General features: G+C 41.9%; 1 protein-coding gene across 1 annotated transcript in view; it reads right to left on the reverse strand.

The window, feature by feature from the left end:
- Positions 1-23,401, reverse strand: part of LOC138283526 (mucin-5B-like) — a 466,047-nt gene that overhangs the window by 436,999 nt on the left and 5,647 nt on the right. The window contains exon 2 of the mRNA XM_069221466.1: positions 16,221-16,307. Coding sequence (XP_069077567.1) covers positions 16,221-16,307 — 87 coding nt within the window. The remainder of the gene's footprint in view (positions 1-16,220; positions 16,308-23,401) is intronic.

Raw genomic sequence — 23,401 nt, forward strand, 5'->3', positions numbered from 1 at the left:
CATCTTAAGAAGAGGTTTCAGCTGGATGAGCTAAGAAGAATTATTGCCAATAAATACTGAGGAAACTGTCACAGCACACCATTACATCCTGCTGCCACCAACTAACATCTTTCAAATTCTCTGACATTAGATCTCGTGACCACACGGCCAGAGGGATTCAAAGAATGCAAGATGCCACATGCTGTCATACTATAATAGTCAAACATAAGTCATTAGTTTGTATAGTTTATAGTTTTGCTCCCATGCAACGGTGTTACAGGACACAATGTGGCATGAGTAGCTTAAATTTCCACTTTTCCATTACAGTCAAAGCTGCCACTCAGGAACTGAAATGTGCAAGCTGATGGTGTCCTCCAAGAATTGCATTAGAGTATAATGGAGTAAAAGGAGGAATAAAGAGTGTTTTCCAAATTGCTAAAGAGGTGGTGTGGAAGAGAAGACCAACATGGCCCCATTTGTTAAGGAAATAGAGATCAATAATCAGTGTCTTAGGGTAAAACACAAAATTTCTTCCCTTAAGGTTTCCACCAACTTCGATTTGTGCTGAGACAGATAAATTATACCACAGTATAAACACCTCACTTTCGAGTGATGAGAAATTTGTAAGGTTTCAATAGCACAGACAGAACTAAAAATAAGGGAACATCACAAAAGTAAGAGAAATGGTGATTCTTAAAGCTTCAACTGTGTACATGGGTGGGGTAGCTAGTGAGGAATCAAGTGTAGCTCAAATAACTCTGAAGTGAGTGATAGGATGAAGGGCGATTACATCTACCAAAAGCATGATGTGGCAGAAAGCTTACAGACCCTTTTGGTTTTTATTTATTATTTGTTTGTTATTAGATTATTGGAATGTTGGGGCTCCATTGCAGACAATTGAGTACTCTGGGCTTTTACTGGCTGGTAAAAGCCTGGAGCGTCAGCATTCCAATGTTCTCTTTGTTCACAGCAACAGTTGTGAACAAAGCCTCACGGAGCCTGATGGGATTTTAATCCCCTTGAGCCTCATGAGGAATTTGTTTTATTTGACAGAACATTCTGCCCTCGATTGGCAGAATGTTCTAATAGCCTTATAACCCGCCGTAGCAGGCTCTATCTGCCATTAAAGACCCTCTCCCTTGTTAAAGCGGGAGCGGGCCTTTAATGGCCGGTAGAGCCCGCTAAAGCAGTATCTAAGGCTACAATATAACGCACAGTCACTAAAGACATCTTAACTGAGAGGGGTGCATAGAAAGTAGATTAGCAGAAGATGAACGTTTGGGTCCGTTATGTAAAATAGGATCCTCAAGAATCAAACACACCTGAAGAGGGAGTACATCCCACAGGTGAGATCCCAAAACTCTGAAGGAAATTCCACACAATGTGTCTTCAATTCTACTACGGAATACCAAGGCTAAGAAAATCAAGATACAGTAACATCTTGGAGAGAATATCAGCTAAAATATTGATATGTAAGTGCATGTACAGGATGCATTGATTTACTATTCTTATATGCACCCTGGTGGTATATACATGGTCAAGGTACAGCTATGTGGATTTAGGTAAAGAAAATCTATAGTGAGTTACCTTTTGATATTTTGACTTTCGGTAATGTGTCCACGATATTTGGTGACTGTTAGAAATGGGGTCTTTGGTTGGCAGTCAGGTTACCCCCTGTCCAAGCAAGGACCCTCACTCTAGTCAGGGTAAGTCACACACAATCCAAATTATCCTGTGCCCACCCTCTGGTAGCTTGGCACTGAGGAGTCATGCTTAACTTAGAAGGCAATGTGTAAAATACTTGTGCAATAAATCATACAATAACACCAGGTAGCACCACAAAAATACACCACACAGTGTTTAGAAAAATATGTAATATTTATCTGGATATTTTCAGGTCCAAACGGTCAAAGATGCAATAAGTAAATGTAGAGATATCACTGAAAAGTGATATAAAGTGTTTTATGTCTTTTTCAAGCAAACAAAGTCTCTTTCAAGCACAAAGTACCTGGTTCACGTGAAAAATCTCCGCAAAGGGCCGCAGAGGAGGAGAAGTGTGGAAACAAAGGGGTGTGCGTTGATTTCTCGTGACCCACACGGCGATGTGTCATTTAGTTTCCACGCAGGGACGGCTGTGTGTCAATTTCCGGAGCTCGGTTGTCGATCCTCTTCAGGTTGCGGGGTTTTCAGATGCCCCGAGGTCTGTGCTTGGAATCCTGGGCTCGCAGAACAAAGTCACAGCGCTGCATCGATCCGGTGGACGTTGCGTAGAATTTTCTTCCGCATAGCAGGTGCTGCATCGATTTCCCCACTGGAAGTTGGGCTGTGTTGTCCCAGGTTAGCTGTGCATCGACCCGGTGGGCCGTGCGTCGAAGTATCGGTCGCAATGCAGGCGCCGTGTCGATCTTTTCCTTGCGAAGTCACGCAGTGTTGTTCTGGTTCGGCGTGCGGTGAATTTCTCACCGTGGGGCAGGCTGTGCAGCAGTTTTAGCGAGCTGTGTGTCCAATTTTCGCCACACAAGGAGTCCAGTTACAAGAGAGAAGTCTTTTTGGTCCTGAGACTTCAGGGAACAGAAGGCAAGCTCTATCCAAGCCCTTGGAGAGCATGTCTTCACCACAGCCAGAGAGCAGCAAGACAGCAGGCCAACAGAAAGGCAGCTGTCCTTCACAGAAAGAAGTCAGGTGAGTCCTTTGGGCAGCTAGGCAGTTCTTCTTGGCAGGATACAGATTTTGGTTCTAGTTTTCTTCTCCAGAAAGTGTCTGAGTTGGAAGGGGCAGAGGCCCTGTTTATATACCCAAATGTGCCTTTGAAGTGGGAGAGACTTCAAAGTGTGGCTTAGAAGTGCACCAGGTCCCCTTTCAGTTCAATCCTGTCTGCCAGGGTCCCAGTAGGGGGTGTGGCAGTCCTTTGTGTGAAAGCAGACCCTCCACCCTCCCAGCCCAGGAAGACCCATTGAAAATGCAGATGTATGCAAGTGAGGCTGAGTATCCTGCTCTGAGTAAATGCACAAGGAGCTGTCAACTAAACCCAGCCAGATGTGGATTGTAAGGCACAGAAAGATTTAAGAGCGGAGAAATGCTCACTTTCTAAAAGTGGAATTTCTAAAATAGTAATACTAAATCCAACTTCACCAGTCAGCAGGATTTTATATCACCATACTGGCCATAATAAATAAGACCTTCCTACTCCTTTCAGATCAGCAGCTACCACTCAAATAATGAATGAGGGCAGCCCCAATGTTAGCCTATGAAGGGAGCACGTCTCACAGCAGTGTAAAAACGAATTTAGGAGTTTTACAATACCAGGACATGCAAACTACATAGGTACATGTCCTGCCTTTTGCCTACACGGCTCCCTGCCCTATGGGTTACCAAGGGCATACCTTAGGCGTGTCTTATATGTAGAAAATGGGAGTTTTAGCCTTGGCAAGTACTTTTAAATGCCAAGTCGAATTGGCAGTGAAACTACACACACAGGCCTTGCAGTGGCAGGCATGAGACAAGGTTAAGGGGCTTCTGAAGTGGGTGGCACAATCAGTGCTGCAGGCCCACTAGTAGCATTTAATCTACAGGGCCTGGGAACATATAGTGCACTCTACTAGGGACTTATAAGTAAATTAAATAGTCCAATTGGCTATGATTCAGTGTTACCATGTTAAAGGGAGAGAGCTTATGCACTTTAGCACTGGTTAGCAGTGTTAAAGTGCACAGAGTCTAAAAACCAGTGGAACAGTGTCCAAAAAGTGGAGGGAGGCAGGGAAAAGTTAGAAGTGACCACCCTAAGGCTGTCAGGTCTAACAGTGACATCGGGATTCCTACCTCAATATTCCAGGCCCTCATTTCAACCTTGGTGGTCTTTTCACAAGACCTTGAGGTTCTGCCGGGCCGAAGTCCGCCAGTGGTGGCAGTCTTCTGCCAACCATATTATGACTGCTGGCAACCCTCCGCCCTTTTTGGACGGAGAGCCGCCAGCAGCCATACTGGCGGTCAGCGGTGAAGTAGAGGCTGCTCCACCGTCACCACCACGTCATCAGGACACCACCCACCATAATACGACCCAGTATTCGGCGTGGCGGTGTTCTCGTGATGGGTGGAGCAGTCCCCATGGATCCCGTTTCCTCCCGGAGGATCACCGGAACAGGTAAGGTGATCGTCCGATAGGGGAGGGGGGTTGAGGGATGTTGTGTGGTGTGTGCGTGCATAGGGGTGTGCGTGTGTAGATGGATTGTGTGAGTGCGTGTATGCATGCAGGGTGTAATGTGTGTAAGGGAAATGTAACGTGTATGAATGGGTGCATATTTACGTGTGTAGGTGTGTGAGTGGTGTGAGCGTGCATGTAGGGGCTGTGGGGGGTAAGTGTGGGGGTTTCAATGGGGGTGGGGAGGCGGGGGATGGGGTTGGGGAGGGTGTCCTACCACCTTTGCGCGGGTTGTAGGGGGGTTGTGGGTGTTGGGGGAGGACTCAGGGGAGGGGTAGGAGGGAGGGGAAGACCCCAATCGATGGTACATACCACCATGGATTTCGTGGCGGTACGAAACCCCACGAAATCCATGGTGGTATGCAGGGTCCTGATACTGCTGGTGGTTTAGTGACGGTCGCCGTGCTGGAGACCATTGTCTCCAGCCTGGAAGTCGTTACTGCCATGGCAGACGGTGCAGGACATTGGTGGTTTAGCATATGCCAAACTGCCAATGTCATAATGGGGGCGGTAATGACCGCCGGCCTCTTTGCGGTCTCACCGCCCTTTTTCCTCTGTCCGCCTGGGTTGTAATGAGGGCCATAGTGTCTTCATGAACCATAGGATCTTCATCAGGCTATGAGGTCCACATCTCAAGGACCTGGGCATGGTGTAGAGATCAATGTGAATGGAAAGTAACTATGAGCTCATTCAAAAAACAGCATGCTGCATAAAGTACAGCACCTTGAAGTGGAACGTCAGCTTAATCAACAGCCACTGAAGCAACCTATGGGCATCTGAGACATGGTTAAATATCCGAAGGCCAAAAGCCAAATACCCATGTATGGACATTCTGTAGATTCTTCAGGTAATTAATTCAAAGGCTGAGGTACGTAGAAGTCCCATAATTGAAAAAGGATAGAATCAGTAGCTCAACTACTGAGACTTGCTTCTCTTTTTTCTTTAACATACTCAAAAGAAGTAAACAAGGTGAACAGACTTGAATTTGAGGGTCAAACTTGAAGTTGTTACCTAACAAGACCCCACAGATTTTTGGGGTTTGTGGAGCCACAGCTAGCAGGTCACTGAGAGAAGAGGGCCAGAGCTCCAGAATTTCAGCCTTGATGCCCTTCAACTTAAAAAGTTGTCTAAAATCCAAATGTAGAAGACACAAAAACCTCCTCAGCAACCTGTTGTTACTCAAAAATGCAGTTTCTAATTGTAAAAGCAAATGAGTATCACTGAGGTAAGACAAGGCCATAAAACAGAAGCAGTGAATCAATTCATATAGAGCAGAAAATAGAGATGGAAGGAGATAAGGGAGAGTGATGACCCTGAGGGACCTCCATGCAGACAGGGCATTCTGCAGAATGCTAAGGAGACAGAGAAAGAATCTGTAGCTGGCACATGAAGAAAGACTTAGGCCAGTTGAGATATGGGTCAGCCAATCATATCCCTCCGAATGATCTAGCATGATGTAATGGTCGATTGTTTTAATGGCTGCAGGCAGGCCAAGGAGCCCTGGGACCATGGGAAGACCCTGGTCTTCTATAAATATCAGCTAATCATGAATAGCTTCAGTGCTATTCCTTGGAAAAAAATCCACCTGTAATCAATGAAGGGTATCATCAGTATTGAGGCTAGAAGTCAATCATTTCACAAGGTGCTTTTCCTTTATATTAGACACAGTTGGTAATAAGGTAGTTGGATTATAGCTTTCGGATCACTAGGATCTAGGTTACTTTTCTTTCAGAAGGAGACCTTTCCTTTCATGTCAGCAACAGACACTGGGAAAACAACCTTTACTCCCAAGTTTTTAAAATGTGGTACAATTACCACACATTTTTTACAACAGAATGACTGTTACCACGCATATTTTTATATCACAAATCTTTGCCATGCAGTTCTTTGTAGTAGATGGCAGTATTACCCCGTGGGTGAAATTGCAGTATTCTGATCATCTTATATTTTTGTAAAACATTAGTGTTATTTTAAAAATATATATTTTTTCAGATTACTAATGTGGCAGATGGTGTTGAGATTTTTCTAAAAATGTAAAATACAGCATTAAAAGCATACTTTTTACTTTTATTTACATCTATATATATGAGAGAGTGAGAGCGATACACACATTTAAGTGTTTAGTGGTTGGTAAGTGTATTGGGTTGTAAGGGTGTTTTAGGGGTGGGAAACAGTGTTGGGCGGTATGTGTGATTTCAACATTTGGAGGTGGGTAGGGCTATTTGGTAATGAGGGTACTTTAAGGGTTTTGGGGTGGCATGTGCTGGGTTGTAAAAGTATTTTTACGGTTGAGAGGTGGGTAAGGGATATGGGTGGTAAGGTTTTTTTTTTAACATTTAAGGGTGAGTAAGGTAACTGGGTTATAAGGGTGTTTTTGAGTACAAGGGGAGGGTAAGGGTATTGGGCTGCAAGGGTGTTTTTAGGGTTTAGGGGTGGGAAATGGCTACAGGGTGCAAAGAGTATTTTTAAGGTTTAGGGGGTGGGCAATGGCGTAGAGTTTAAACTGTGTTTTAAGGTTTGGGGCAATGGGTGAGTAACTTTGATAATACTTGGGTAATATTTGTAATACCGGAGTATCAATTTGGTAGCAATTTATATGTTGCACTAAAAAATATATGTATGGGAGTGGATGCAACGGATTTAGGGGCAAAGGTTTGATAAGTATTTTGAAACTTAAAAGTGCAGTATTTATTTTTCCTGTGAGACATAAACATGTTAAGTAGATAATTGGCATACAAAATATGTATATATATATATATATATATATATATATATATATATATAGCGAGAGAGAGTATTAGGGTTTATTGTGTAGTAAGGTTTCTGTATTTAGGTTGGTTTTAGAATTGTTACTCATATTGGTCAGTAAGTGGCAGTGCTACACTGTACTGAAACTCCAGGACTGTTTAGTTTTACTATTATTAAAAATATGAAATAATGGTATGTTGTTTGTGTGGTAAGTGTATTTTTTCTGTAAGCAATGTAAAAGTGTTGCATTGATATACGTGGTAAAAAACTAAGGCCCATACTTATACTTTTTGAAGCAAATCAGCGCCAGGGAAAATTTGCGTCAAAAAGTTTACAGCCGGCTAACGCCATTCCAACGCGCCAGCCGGGGCCTTATTTATGGAATAACGTTAGCCGGCGCTGCGGCCTGGTTTGTGTCAAAATAAATGACTCAAACCGGGCAGCGGAGGCGAAGGGGAGACTGGGAGTTGAGCGTCAAGGAATGGTGCAAATCAGGTTAGAGTAAAAAATATTGGCTCCAACCTGACCTGCGCCATTTTTTGACGCACAACCCCCATAGTCATGCTCCCTCCCAATGGCCATGCCCAGGGGACTTCTGTCCCCTGAGCATGGCCATTGGGCACAGTGACATGTAGGGGGCCCAAGTTAGGCCCCCCATGGCATTCTAAAAAAAAAAAAAGTATACTTACCTGCATTTACCTGCACTGCCCATGGATGGGTCCCCCATCCATAGGTGTCCTCCAGGGGTGGCCTGGGGTGGCAGGGGGTGTCCCTGGGTGCAGGGAAGGGCACCTGTGGACTGCTTCCATGGTCTTCCACCATGGAAAGGAGCCCATAGGTCCCTTAAGGCCTGCCCTGACTCAGGCGTTAATTTGTTTACACAAATCGGGGCTCACGTCATTTTCTGGCTCCGCCTCCCAGCCGTGTGCCATTTTTGCCAGGTTGGATAAATATGGCGCACGGGTGTTTAAGTCATTTTTTGGATGGGAACGCTTACCTTGCATGTTATTAACGCAAGGTGGTTTTACGCATCCAGAAAATGACGCACACCGAGATGTTTTGACGTTAGCGTGGTCTATCGTCAAAGTATAATTATGGTCTTAGTTTTGTGCCGAATTTGCATCAAAAAAATGATGCAACTCCGGCGCAAGCAGAGTATAAATATGCCCCTAAGATGTAAAGACATGAGTGGTAAAACTACGCGTGGTAATGTCATACAACCCAGGCACTGTCCCTTAACTAAATGAAAAGATGATGAAATGGCACAGTACAGGCAGAATTCTGTGAGCAAGAACTTGAAGTCTGGGAAGTGGACAGATGTCATCAGAAGAGAATAATCATTGTGTGCATTTTGTAGAGCAGGCAATGAGTGGGTTTGTAGATGCTAGATACCATGGTTGGCTTTCATTCCTGGTGTGCAGACAGGGTATCGCTTGGTCCAAACATGTTATCTAGGGCTCATCATTGGCAGGTTTGGTAGGATTTGGGCGGTGCCATCTGCACTGACACTGTCTGTCAGGCAGTCTTGAGCAATAGGGACCCCAGCAGGATGGCTGCCAATTAGTCTCAGTTCCTGCTTCCTAACCATTGACCTATGTGGCTCCCAAATATTTTAAACTCCAAAAGTTATGGACTTTGTATAGCTCCTGTAATGCTAAACAATATATAAATTTGCAAAGCTACGCAAATTCACATGCCCATAATGGCAACATGATCCAACTGACCTATTGGTATAAGTGTCTTCATCAGCTCAGGTTTGATAAGAACATGAAACTGGTGCTGTGCCCAGTTGTACAAGTAAGGGTAACAGCTTGTTGGTTGCAGTGATATATTGTATGATAACATTAGGGAGTTCGAGGTGATAAAAACGTTCAGATGTCAATTCCAGTAGGCAAAAAGATAAATTAGACTAACTGATGGCCTGGTAGAAGAAGGCCTTTTAGACTCCTTGACATGTCAGACATGTGGACAATGACCACATTTATCTGAGATAATGTGCCACATTTAAGGTTGCTGCGTTTTAAGGAACCCATCAACAGAGCCTGATGTAAATTTAATTCTTTAGTCAGTATTTTTTAGATGTAGGTGAGCTGCTGTACATTCATTTGAGAGAGTTTTATGATGTGGATATGACCGGCTTGGTTTCTTGGCAAGGCTGTAAACACTAGATGAACTGGAGATGAAATTCACACCCACACTGTTTGACACGTTTAATTACTTGTCATTGGTGACCAAAGACGCAATAGAGTCAAATGAAGTAGATCACAAACTGGGCATGTTTTCCATACATTCTTTTGCCACTATCAACTTTGCTATGACAGCAGGCACCAAAGCGGCATATATGTTACAGGATCTCCCAAAGAATTCTCAACTTCTATGCAGTACAGAATGATGAATATTAAACAGCGTTATTGTCGACGGAACAGTTGATACCACACAGACCTACATTTTACGGATGCACAATGGGTGAGTCTGCCTTCCTCAGAAATAGTCGAACCACAGCCCCAGTAAGTCTTAGTCATCTCTCTAAAAAGGAAGTATGCCACAGAATTACTCCTATAACACACAGTAGGGGAACACTTACACATCTTCGTCACAATTAGGAAGATGTGCAAATATTACAGGTGTTTGATAACTTGTAGAGTGGTGTTTGGGTTTAATGCAGGGAACATATATTGTGATGCAAAAATATTTTATCACAAATATTGGCCTGTCAAAAATATGGTCAACAGGAATATCGAAGGTAAAAAATAATGTTTTTAGTGTTGCTTTTAATATTGGTGTAAAAATAGTGATGTATAAAATATCGCAGTACGTAATATTGTTTGTAGGTGTTAATTAGTATGTAATTTCTTGTAGTGTGTTTTGTTCTATGTGTTCATTAATTTTTATTTTCGTATTCTTGTAAGATAATTTATTAGTTATGACATTTCCAAAATGTGTATGTTTAGTTGTATTAATGCATAAAAATAATAGTCTTGTGTTTTTTAAATATTTTTTTTATAGGGATATTGTGTTTTTAGGGTACAAGGGTGGGCAGATTTTTAAAACTTGTGTATTTTAAAGTAAATCTTATGTTATTTAAAGGATATAAAAATAAACATTTTAGAATTTGTAAATTAATTTTGTTACATTAATATTCTAATAATTTTTTATTTTTTGAATATTTAAAATGTGTATTAATGGTATGAAATTAAAACATTTTTGAAATTTCAAAGTAATAAATTATAACAATAATTTAAAATTAACATTAAAAAAATATTTTAATAGCGAAAATAATTTAAACTGTTTTTATATAAAATTTGCTAATTGTATAACTTTTTTGAAAAATAAATGCAAGTATTTTTTACATTATAATTTTTTATTAAAATACATTTTTAGATTTTTAAATAAAAAATTGGTTTATTGTTGCTTTTGAATTATGCTTTTTTAATTTTGTGGTTTATACTTTAGGAATGGAAGGAGATATTTTTAAAATTATATTAATTATTAAAAGTAGCACCATCTTCAAAACCAGCTGCATCATTTACAAAACCATCACAACCAGCACTCCCTCTTTTGTTGTAGACAAGCTCACCATTTCTGGTGGGTCTTGGCACATGCCACAACCATCCAGTGCAAACTAATATATGGCAAAATAAAAAAAACAAGACTACACACCTTTTGCATGGATGCACCCATGATCTAGGACAACATCTTTATGTCCAACAGGATGATCCAAAGCTGCTCCAATTTAGGAAAGAGTTGAAGGCTCACTCCTTTAAAAAATATTGCATTACAATGCATCAACCATTCACAACTCAGCTTCCTCTCCTGTCAGTTGCCAACTCATCTTTGACCATGCACAGTTCTCCACTGTCTTTTAGCTAGGTTTGCAATACAGAAATACCATACACAGACAGACATATAGAGGTGTGATCAGATTACATAACTGCAAAAGGAGTATGGTGCAATGTTTGGGATAATGCTAAAAAAGGTTTGGTTTACCCAGACCGACCCAGGTGTGAAACACTACAAGAAGACCTGTAGAGTGGCCTGGAAGAAGGCGTGCTTAAATTTATTCTAAACCATAATTTCCATTGTTCAGTAGGTACAAGAAGATTCAATAATAGATAGTACAAATAGTTCTAGGAGTTTGTTTTATTAGGAAACTGGTGGAAGCCAGAGAAATGCAATTAAGAATTTCAAGCAAGTTTTTTGAAGCTTACACAGACGTGAAGATAAGGTGACACCTCACTTAACGTCAATACAGACACCAACTCTAGTCCTGAACTTTCCAGCTATAAGTAATTGATTTCAAGTATTTTATGATAAGAAATAGCCATTTTTGTTTAGTGTACACCTAGATTTTTGCCCTATCTGTTTTGCTGGCTGCAGAACTCTATATATTTTACCCCTCTAACTAGTGGCAAACTACACAAGCACCTCTGAACAGGGTCAAATGGGCATACCCCTTATTGGCATATTTTACTTGTACTTGTATGAGTATGCCGTACACAGTGTGCTCAGTGCCTATATGTTAAGTGTCACTGGAGAACTGCATCGCCCATTGTGCCATCCTCTAAAGTGACAGTACAAATACAACTGCAGGCCTACCATTTGTAGCCTGCTGTGGCAGTTGTACACTGCCAATTTGACTTAAATATTATTGCATCACCTTCAAGGAGGCCTTAATACCCTTAACTCAGGGGGTGCATGGTATTTGAAAGTAGACAATGTAGAAATTTAATGTTACAAATTACCTTATCGTGGAAAGACCCCAAAGCTATTTTCACTGTAGCAGGCATGGCTGTTCCATAGGAAAGCACTGGGATGCAATATTAAATTCAATAATGTTATATGTGGCTAGGAGACACCTAGACATTTAATTTATGGATTTGTTAAATATTTGCTAAAAGACCAATTCACTGATAAAGTGGGATTTCTAATAAATATTACAGAAAAGGTACTTTTAGGAAGTTACCTTTTCATTGTCTAAAACCTCTGGAGGCTAATTTGTGTTAGCCTCCAACTGCAGCCATCTGAGCTCTCAGCCCTGAATGAGCTGTGAAATATGTTCCCAGAGCAGGAGTCAAAGGTTTGGGTATGAGGTTGTGTTCCTCTATCAAGATGACCATTTGGGCTGTGCAAGGAATTTTATTATCTTCAAAGAAGTCCTGTCCTGTCACAGTCAAATTTTAGTTGCCACCCAGTCAGAGTCAATGTATGTTCCCTCAGCCGGTCAGTCTCCAATCACAGTGGGAGAGGCAATGCTCCAGATCTGGTTTTGAGTGACCACAAGGACAGGATTACTCATTTCCTCAGGTCACACCTCTGGGTTGGACACACTGGAGGAAAGATTTTACAATATTGGCTGTGGGCAGAGAAGGGTGCTGTGGGATTGTTTTCTGTAGAACACCCAGAAACTACTGCAAAAATGGATAGGGTTATCACTGGGACATGTGGAAGATTAGAATAGAACTGAACCTACTGTACAAGACTTGAGAAGAGACTAGAAACTGGACCTGCTCTCCCCACCTACTCCCAGGACAAAAAAGAGGACTCCAAAGGCCATAAGGATGACCACCTCTTCAAGTTACAGGAACACAGCAAGTAAAAGAGGCCTTTCCTGCATATGCCTAGCAGCCCTGTTCCAACTAGATGTTCTGTGGATCCTCCTAGTGGCTTCTGCTGGAGTGACCTGCACTTCATCACGCTTGGCCCCAAATGGCGCTTATGTCCCAGTATACCGGTCTGTCATTTTGATGTAATTTTAGTTATTAACATTTACTGTATTTTTCTAAATTGGTTTGGGATTTTCTTGTATTGTCTTTTGACCTTATTACTGCCTTGTTACTGAGTAAATACTTTACACATTGCCTGTAAGAAGTTGTGCCTGTCTGCTCTGCACCATAGATACAAGTGAATTGAGCTTAGGTTAATTAAATGACTTTGGTGATAACACTAACACGAATTGTGGTTATTATTTGAGGTGGACACTTACACCCCTCAATTAATACCCCAAATTTTACTGCTAGTCTTGTTAGTTTACTGGAAGCAACACAAGGCTACACACCTATAATGCACCTGCAATCACACAAAGTATTGGAAACAGTGTCCTTAATGACCTGGACTGAGGTGGTCATCCTACAGAAGGAAATGCAGGGTTTGTGGCACAGATTATGTTTTCTAAGGATAGTTTAAGGAATGGAAACAAGCTATTAGGTCCGTTAGAAAGGGACTTTGGTGTATGTATCATATACACTAATAAGGGAGAGTTTTAACACATCTCTTCACAATGAAGCATGATCAGAAGAAGTTAAATTATGTCTTTTTGCGTAGCGATGCAAAGACACACTGAGTGATTATACTGTTGTAATTGGCAGACTGACACACACCCTAAGATAAGTGAGCACTGGGGTAAAATTGGAATCTCAAGATGATTTGATTTGAGAGGAGCGGTTTCATGGAATCTGAATACTGTGATGTAAGCTCTAATGCTGTTATGGGTTGATAATGGGATGAGGTGTGGGAACGGTTGGCCATTGATAACAATTATTCAAGTTTACAAGAAAGGGAAAATTGATTGGTTTTCATTTGCAAAACATAAACTAAGGTACTATGGTTTTATTGTATGCCCGGTGCTATTAGGCTCACTGTTCTTTTGCATGCAATTTCTCTCATGTGACGAACAGATTCAATTTGTAGCAGATGAGCGCCTTACAGCCAGGTAAAGCAGGTAGAGCCAGAATGGAAACAAAACAGCTACTTTTGCAGGTTGGCATGTTCTTGCTTGGTTACATGTGCGTGCCTGTGTGCAAGTGTGTATGACTGTGTGGCTTTTTGAGTACAACATTTCAAATCCACTTTATAAGTAGTTGTCATTGCTCATTTTCAGTCCTCCATTCACTGCTTTCATTATGGATGCTTTTTCTTTCTCCTTCAGAGCAAAAAGAAGCTCTACTACTTATTCCACATCTAATTTATAGATTTTTCACTTTTCATACTTCACATATTTCTTTGCTAACAGTCTAATTTAATTCTGAATTATTCATATTTGCATGCATGTTATGTTTTGGTACATATAGCAACCATTTGTTACGTTTTGTTATTAAAGGGGATTATCCATTTGTGCCCAAATCATAGGCATCAGTAAGACCTATATCTCCCTCTCCGATTTTCTGCCCTTGTTACTCTCTCCTGGCACTGTAAAGTAACATAATATTCACACATCAACACAGATCCTGTTCTATTTCCAAGCTTACTCACTGCCAGACGTGACCCTTACATGCAGGGCCTGATCCATCCTGTCTGGATTCATCCATGAGAATAAAAGGGCACAAACAACAAGAGTATACTACACCTTATTGATAAAGTCCACAAACCTGCAGCTAATGTGCTTCTGTTTGCCATGAATGTGGGTAAGGTGTTTGATAGAGTCCAATGGCCCTACCTCATATAGACCCTTAAAGAGTTTGGCTTCCGAAATGTGTTCTGGAAGTGGGTGCAATGTGGGTACTCTTCCCCAGATGGCCAAATAAGGGAGAATGAGGTCCTGTATGCACCCTTTCCCATTCAAAAGGGTTTTACAACAGGAACGTCCCCCGCCACCTATTCCATTCAGCCTCAACATCCTGGAATCAGAGCCCGTGAAAACATTAAAGGTATCTTTAGGAGGGAGAAAAAGAAGCTCAGCAAATACATGGAGGTGTAAGCTGGAAAACAATTATTTTTTCTTTTTTGTATTTAGCAATTAATATTGGTGTTTTTCCTGTTTCAATTTCTCTCAATTTTGCAATATAAGGTAATGACTCGCTAAGTTTAACTGATGTTTTTACTATTAAGGTAGCTGTTAGTATAACATTCATGCAGCACACTAGTGCTTAATTTGTAAAAGAAAAATAATAATAATAAAATAAGTGCCAGGGCTCTCATCAAGAGGCCACTGCAGCTTGCCCACACATCACCCATGCCACGTGTACAATGATAGCAACAACACAACTACTAACCATCACACTGATACAAGAGGGACACTTTGGACTATTTCAGGCAGGTAATAGTCATTTTTAATGTATATTGAATTAATAATTAACTGTTGTTGTGGTCATCTCTAAAATAGCCAGGCAGCACCACGTTGTGGCCGACTGTCCCAAGCACCAGTGTTGACAATTAAGTGCCTGTGTTGAGCACCGAAAACCACCCGCTCACTGAAGCACTGCCGTACATACATCCCACTGCACTGTTTCTTGGTGTTTAGTTGAAGAATATATTACCAACTAAAAGTTCCTCTTAAGAATGAAAGGCCAAACAAAGAATTATAGATCTTTGCCCTTGACTACATTTAACCTTCTGCACCTGGTATAAAAGGTGTTGTAATTTCTTGTCAATGTTTTGCAAATGTATAATTCCCTGCTTTGATCTTTCAGAAATTCTTCACAACATCTTTGCAAGGACAGGAGTTCATTGCAATTAAACACCAATGTTGTAGATTCAATTAACTTTATCTATTTGGTTAATTTGGTTTATGTAGCACAAATAAACTGTCTTACTGAACTCTCAATAAAACATACTCATTTAAAGAAAATGCAACTTGTGCATGGTTATGGGAACATGGTCTACAGCATACCTATCTAGCAGTTTTTCAGTGTGCCACATTATCTTGTCACATGAATGTGCGAACAACCACAGACACACGGTTTATAATCCTTATGTGGTACATTATATTGAGGAATACCTGCTCTGGCACTATCCTACTAAAAACATTCCCGAACCTAATATTATTTGCAAGATTGTCTTTAATGGAAAAGCACACTGTTGCTAAACACGATTATTGAACTGTGGACGATATATTTTTTTGAATACCTGTACAGGCTTATAAAAAACCGGAAGCACTGTGTATGAAAGATGCCTCACAAGAGGTTGGTGATGTTTGTACAACTATATTTACTGTGAATTGGCCTCAAATGGTACTCGTGTCAGAAACCCCTTTACAAGAGATCTTTCTACTACAGTCTCATTGGTCAGTAAGTGTCAGAGGTCCCGCCCCTCATTTAGACCTGGTAGGCTGATGCCAACAAACATTTTAGTCACCTCTTCTCTTAATTGAGTAGGGGCACAACCAGGTTCACTCAAAATAACAGTGAATTTGACTGTGTTAAATCAGAGAAAGTAAAAGCGACATATACCACTAACAATATACCTTTCTTCTCCCTCATTTGTAACAAATCTTCTAAGCTAAAATACATTGAGTATTGGAAAACTGTTAGCTAAAAAGTAGTTAGTAAACAGCAATTTGGTTAAACTACAAAGCACTCACGATCGATGATCCGCTCGCCTCCTTCCATTTGAGAGTTCGTAGGATTCTTACTGTATTTGCCAGAAGAAATGCATTGTTTGACTTGAGCTATAAAATCAAATGATATAATTGATTGAAATCAGAAGTCAGATCTATTAAAGTACACTTTTGAAATCCTATATGGCAGCTCTAATCGTGAATTTCAATGTAATAACACTCTGAAATATCCAAGTCATACTAAATTCAATGAATCCTAAACAGTGAAATATTGAGTAGAATCTAGACATTGTTACCATCCAGATTGTTACTTCAATTAAACAATATTGTAATCATTGCACTTAGATGAAAGAGAGCTACAACTTTCGTGTCTTTACATAATTTCTGATGCTTCATAAGATGTGTATGTCTGACTGCGTGCACGCGAGTGGATCTGTATGTTCCAGTGCATGTGTGCGAGTGAATGGGTGTATCTGAGTGAGTGTTTGGATGTGAGTGTGTGGGAGTGTTTGTAAGTGAATGTGTGGGTGATTGGGGTGGTGACAGTAGGTGTGTGGTCGTGTGGGGTGTGTCTGCCGGAAACAGGAATGGAGATTCCTGTCGCCGGGTGCATGAGTGCTACGAAAATGCTGGTGTCTGCTGAGTCATAATGCTGATGGAGGTATTGCGGCTACCCCCGGGATTTAAATTGTAATGTGATATGTGGTGTTACTAGAGATGACATCCATGATACAATCCGTAATACCATCATTAGGATCATGTGTGAGGTTATGAGCAGTGAACTGGGAGATGTATAACTTCACATATATGCTGATTTTGGGGTTTACAACCTATCCCCAAGGTACCCTTATTTGTGCAGGTCTTTATGGTGTGAACTTTGTCCGAGGTCACTAGAGTGATTGGCAATGTAACAAAAATAGGCTACAGATAATAAACAACAAGACATTGTACACCTGGCACATGCGTAAAACAAATCAAAATCAGTAAAAAGTGGGACACGAGGTTACTAATAAACCCGCCACAAGAGTCGGATGAAGTGGCATATGTGGACGAGAAGCAGGATAAAATAGACCATTTTGGGGGGACAAAGGAGAATTACATAAATTATTTTAAAAATGGTAAATAAATCATTCAGTAAATGCATAAAGAGCAATTATAATGGTGAACACTTAGCGAGGGATGTACTGTATGGTAACATGGGAGTGGCGCAGAAAGCCAGAGATGGGGGTGACATTGGAAGGAAGCAGAAAAATTGAAAGAAGGGAAACTCAAGTAAGGTACTCAAGAAAGTAAATAGAAAAGGCTAGAGCTCTTCGGAAGCGGTGAGAGAGTTGTAACAGCAACATAGTGGGTATTGGAGGTGCTCAATCGGCAGTTGGGCAGCAGTTAGGACTTGGGAATTAGAGGGGTAGACATGTTTTGTTTCAATCAGATGTCTTTGGAACAGGAAGATTGTAAGATTCTTTTTAAAAGTTGCAAGATTAGAAGTGTACATAGAACTGTGAAAAGTGAATTCACACTTATGAGTTACTGCAGAGTAGGATTGCTTCACATTATTTGTATGTAATCTTCAACTAAAAATAAAGCACTGTTGGCATGTCACGTTTACTAACATTCAGGACTGAAACTCATAGAAGGTGTTTAAAAAATACAGAGAATAATGGAAACCAACCATATCGATCTAGGCATCAGAACAACGTGCTAATAAAGTAAAAATTTTGGATCTACTGTATGGTAATGACTTGCCAAATCCCAATCTTAGTAGTGATGCCTGTACATGCATTCATATTGGCTTTTATTCAAAGAGTTAGGCCACGCAATTCTACCACTGATTCAAAAGTACTTAAATTTCGTCATTTTGAAGGGAATAGTATAGTCAGTAGGACATGTTTTACACTTCTTAGATGGATAATAATGGCACACTTTTCAGAACTTGTGGCCACTAAAATTACAGTTCCATTACGAACTGTTAGGTTAAATATTGCAGCTCTTCCTCAGTGAATTTTGCTTCCAACGTCCTTTAAGTTAAGTGAAAACAGATAGTGGAATGTAAAAGTTGACTATTAATTCGGATGAACGGGAGTCCATCACAAGGGATAAAGCCACGAACCTGATAAGATAAAACACAGTTTCTATAAATTATAGCTGTATTTATCACCCTGGTGACTATGGTATATAGCATACTCCTGTAACTTAAAAATATGTACAAAAAGTGGAAAGTACTTAGCAGTAAGAAAACAGTTGAAAACTAAAATCATAACACAATCAAAACCCCACAGCCCATTTAGAAAAATGGAGAATACAGAGAAAACATTAATGAGTAAAATCATGTGAAAACAACAAAAATCCAATAAGGGGAACATAAGATATTACATTTTGAAGACTTGAGCAAAATGATCAAGAAAAAGTAACGTGCCAATTAGTAGTCACTGTTTGTGGCAGACTATGGGGGTCATTTCAACCCTGGCGGTCATCGACCGCCAGGGTGGATGGCCACGGAAGCACCGCCAACAGGCTGCCGGTGCTTCTTTTGGGATTCCGACTGCGGCTGTAAAGCCGAGGTCGCCCAGCCGGGTCCGGCGGTTTCCCGCCGGATTTCCCCCGGCTGGGAGAATCCTCCATGGCGGCGCTGCAAGCACCGCCACCATGGGGATTCCGACCCCCTTCCCGCCAGCCTGTTTCTGGCGGTTTTTCCCGCCAGGAACAGGATGGCGGGAACGGGTGTCCTGGGGGCCCCTGAACTGCCCATGCCACTGGCATGGGCAGTGCAGGGGCCCCCTAACAGGGCCCCAGCATGATTTTCACTGTCTGCATAGCAGACAGTGAAAATCGCGACGGGTGCAACTGCACCCGTCGCACCCCTGCAACACCGCCGGCTCCATTCGGAGCCAGCTTCTGTGTTGCAGGGCCTTTCCCGCTGGGCCGGCGGGTGCTCCCTTGGCGGGCGCCCGCCGGCCCAGCGGGAAAGTCTGAATGGCCCCCGCGGTCTTCTGACCACGGAGAGGTCATTTGACGAGGTAAGTTTGGCGGGCGGCAACCGCCGCCCGCCAAACTTGGAATGACCCCCTATGTGTGATTTCTAGGCCAACAGCAAGGCCGGACTGGTATTACTGGGCCACAAGTGGTTATCCTGGAGGCTGGAATGGTGGTGGTCAGTTTTGTTGCTGGGAGCTGTTTTTGGTACTCGGGACTGGTTTATCACTAAGTTGGGGGCACTGCGTTTTGCAAATTGTTATGAGTTTAAAAGCACCTACAGCAGAGTTACATTTATAGCCAGCAGCTTTCAGGCAACAATAAAAATGTCATCTCTGGTGATTAATGCTCCTCCTGGAGAGGGATTGGCGTTTTGTCTAGCGGCAGTTGTGACTCATTTAAAGGAGTGCAGAGGGGTTACATGCTTGCTGCAGAGAACATGTAGCATGCGGATCACAGAACTGTATTTTATGTGAATAGCTCAGTGGGTTACTGCTTTTGTCATAGAGCTCCTTTTGTTGCTCACAGTTCATAAGTTACAGTCGCAATATAGCACAGTGCAGTGATCTAGGTATTACCATAAATGCAATCTGCAGGGTACACTTTAGAAAGTTAGATTTTTCCCAGTCTTTCATTATCCTAATGTTGCTAAAAAGGTTTGTTTGGGTATAAATAAATATTAGTAAAGTCAACCCTAACCACAGTGTACGTTTTGAATCCTGAGTGTGAGTCTCTTAGATCAAACACTTTAAAAAAAGGCCTACCAGTATGGATGAGATTTGAATCCTACAACTTTTATCTTATGTAACATTTTCTATACACTGATGCATGTATGTATTATGAATGTGTGTGATATAAAGCACTCTGACACCCTAAACTGGTGTTATAAAACAAAGGAAACACATGTTAGAGAGGAGCTATGAAGAGATGGGGGGTGCTGTTGAAGAGTGATAGTGAGGGAATATATGGAGTGAGAGGTCAATGGGAGGGGGGTCGCCCACAAATATTGTCACACCAGCCACTACCAGCATTAAAACCGGCCCTGCTATGCTTATTGGGGTGGAGGATGCTAACATCCCTCCAGTCTTTCATTGTGTTCTCAGATTCTGGGCTGCACTGAACAGTGAATGTGTGCACTTATGTGATCTTTAAATTCATGCTTCATTCTTGACAACGTATTTTTTTAGTTCTCTATACGAATGTAGGTGAATATGCTTGAGAATCCTGGTGCACTGTAAGGTCATCATTTACTATGCTTTAAAAGCTAAAACAATTAAATACATAATGAAAAAATGTGTTGTAGAATGCACCATTTTTGACAAATTTTCCTATTGTTTTGGGGGGAACCCCAATCCAGACCCCTATTGTAGTGGTCAAGCTTGCCCGCTGCACTTGCTTGCTATGCACCATGTGGGGGCTGACCTGACAAAACTTGCCAGCGCTGCATAGGGTCCCCAGCCATACCCTGGTCAACAGTGATAAGGAATGGTTCAGATGCAGCAAGTGGGTTCATCCCAGTCAAAAAATTTACATTTTGACGTAATCTCTGAAATGGAAGTCAATATTTTCCAGTGGAACAAGGTTGCAGTCTGTATCTGCTGAAGTCCCCTCAAAAATGGATAGCTGCTGGATAAGGTCTACTGAAGCCATTGGTTTTGGTTGTTTATGCTCAAATTTCAAATTTTGGGGCTGATTAGGACTTTGCATCAGGCGGATACTTTTCACACCCTGATGAGATCAAGATATCTACCTTCTGAGCAAGTGCCTTTGGTAAAGCACAAAATCCTCTAGCGGGACAAACCTAAAGTTGTATCTGACAAAGTTGTGTCACAATTGTACACCTTTGCTGCAAGAACAGGTCTTCTTGGTCACTTGGGACGTCTGGGACAGAACTTAGGGACTAAGACCAGCTGGGTCCCTTCCAATTGCTACTGGTTTACTGGGCACATCCAGAAAAAGGCCTTTGCAGGTTGCTGCACAAAATGTGTAAAACACACACATACATATGAGTCCTTGCGATTACTGAATAGTGAATCGCAAAAAATTGCTATTTGGTAATCACAAACACCTTTGTACATGTGGCTCCAAATGTAAAATATCACATACACAAGGCATCTTGAAATGGAACCTCCATATTTTTCATTTAGCGTATTCTTAGGTGGCACATCATTCACATAGTAAGCTAACACAACATGCCCTGTAGGAACTGGGCAGGTTTCACTCAGAGTCAGAATGCAAACTCTTCTACCAGGGCTACATGTAAAAAGGCATGTGCCCCACACTCAAATCCCACCTTCTATCAATCACTAATCTCCCCAAAGCGTTTTACTATTACAACGTACAATTTGAGCCAGCAGAACATTGTGCTATGCTGGTGGAACATTACAAAAATATATTACCCAGTGTCATAAGGAAACTTAAGCCCCTCCCCCCTCCCTGCAGAGTACATGGAGGGGCCACCCATGAACGGTGCCAACCCAGTCAATGTACTGTCCCGAGGGGGCCTCTGGATTTTGGGACACCCCCGCTCTGCATGGGCAGCGGGAGGTAATGTTACACCACTGATGTCAACATCAATGGACTGGTAGAGGGTTGAGCATGCATATCAAAACAAGAAGAAAACAAAGGAGCCAAAAAGTGGAAAAAGGGAGGGTGACACAGTGTAATTTACCATGCATGTAGTTTGGTTGTTAGAAGACGCATCCTTAAGTCTGAAACTGAGGCTGTGCTTCTCTTTAAAAAGAGAATCTACCTTCGCCACTCCCAGTTTTTTAAATGAAGAATTTCAAAACATTGTTCATAAGACTGCATTATTATTTACAAAAAATGTCTAATGCAATATTATGACTGGTTAAAAAGACGTCCAGCTTAATTGTTGGTCGACTTTGTGGAATATGTTGGTAGCTAAGTTTTTCAAACCCATTTGTATGGAAAGCAAAAAACACCAATTATGTTATAACATTCTGTGCAACAATTGCCTTTTTATGACAATGCAGATTGAGAGAATAGCATGAAACAATAGAGAGGGAAGTTCTTACGACTACATAACAAAATGTCACTGCGAAACCTTTGCCTAGATTGTTACTTCGTACTTCCCACAAATAACTAAATGAATGAGTTGAATACATTTCATAATCAAAGTCTAAAAATGGATGAGCTGAATACATTTCATATTCAAAGTCTAAATAAGGAAGTTGTATAGCTAAAAAAGTGGCAAAGAGAGTAGATTGTCCAGTATTGTCTCACTGCTCCTACTAAGGAAAAGGTTTCACCTCTGACTCTCACTTCAGCTGCCCCTGGGCTCCTGTTCCTATTTCCAGTTTCAAAGGTGTGGTTTTAACCATCTTCGCCTCTCAGTTATGAAGTGCATATATTTCAAAAATATGTCTTCGAGGCCAACTCTAGGAGTTTGCGCTGTAAATTCCGCCCTGCCTGCCGAGTTAGCGGAATTGTGGCGACTCCGTTTCGAGCATGAAATTCAGAAAAAAACCTCTGCAGGATGGTGGAGTTTACCGGCGAGCTAACAGCCACCCCCAGAGATCTGAGCAAAAAGTCAAAACTGCTGACTTGAAAGGGCAAACGGCAGCAGGAGGCGAAAAGCAGACTGACGCACTGCCTTTCTGATACCGCTTTATGCTCTTATCAACATGAGAAATACGGCTGTTGCTCCGAGTGGCCCATACGGTATCGGCTTTGATGTGCTGGAGCCAGTTTTCCTGCTGAGACAGCAGGCTGGTCCGGCACGGATGGGTGAGAGCCAGGCAGTTCTCTGACAGCAAACTGGGTTCTTTTCTTGCTCACCTTCATTTCTGTTTCATTCTTCTGTGTGAAGTGACACGGGTTGCCCTTAGCTATAGATTATTAAAACTACAGCTTCTTCGACGGAACGGCAGTGAGGCAGCGACATCTACTTACTCGGTACCTTTTTAACTAACCACTAATTGATGTCTGGCCATTTCAGAAGACAAAGGGGGTCATTCTAACCCTGGCGGTCGGCGACCGCCAGGGCTAAAATGACGGAAGCACCGCCAACAGTCTGGCGGTGCTTCCTGGGCCATTCTGACCGCGGCGGTAAAGCAGCGGTCAGAAAAGGGCAACCGGCGGTTTCCCGCCGGTTTACCCCTGGCCCAGGGAATCCTCCGTGGCGGCGCTGCTTGCAGCGCCGCCATGGGGATTCCGACCCACTTACCGCCATCCTGTTCCTGGCAGTTTTCACCTCCAGGAACAGGATG

The sequence above is a fragment of the Pleurodeles waltl genome, chromosome 3_1 (assembly GCF_031143425.1).
Source record: "Pleurodeles waltl isolate 20211129_DDA chromosome 3_1, aPleWal1.hap1.20221129, whole genome shotgun sequence".
NCBI classification, from domain to species: domain Eukaryota; kingdom Metazoa; phylum Chordata; class Amphibia; order Caudata; family Salamandridae; genus Pleurodeles; species Pleurodeles waltl.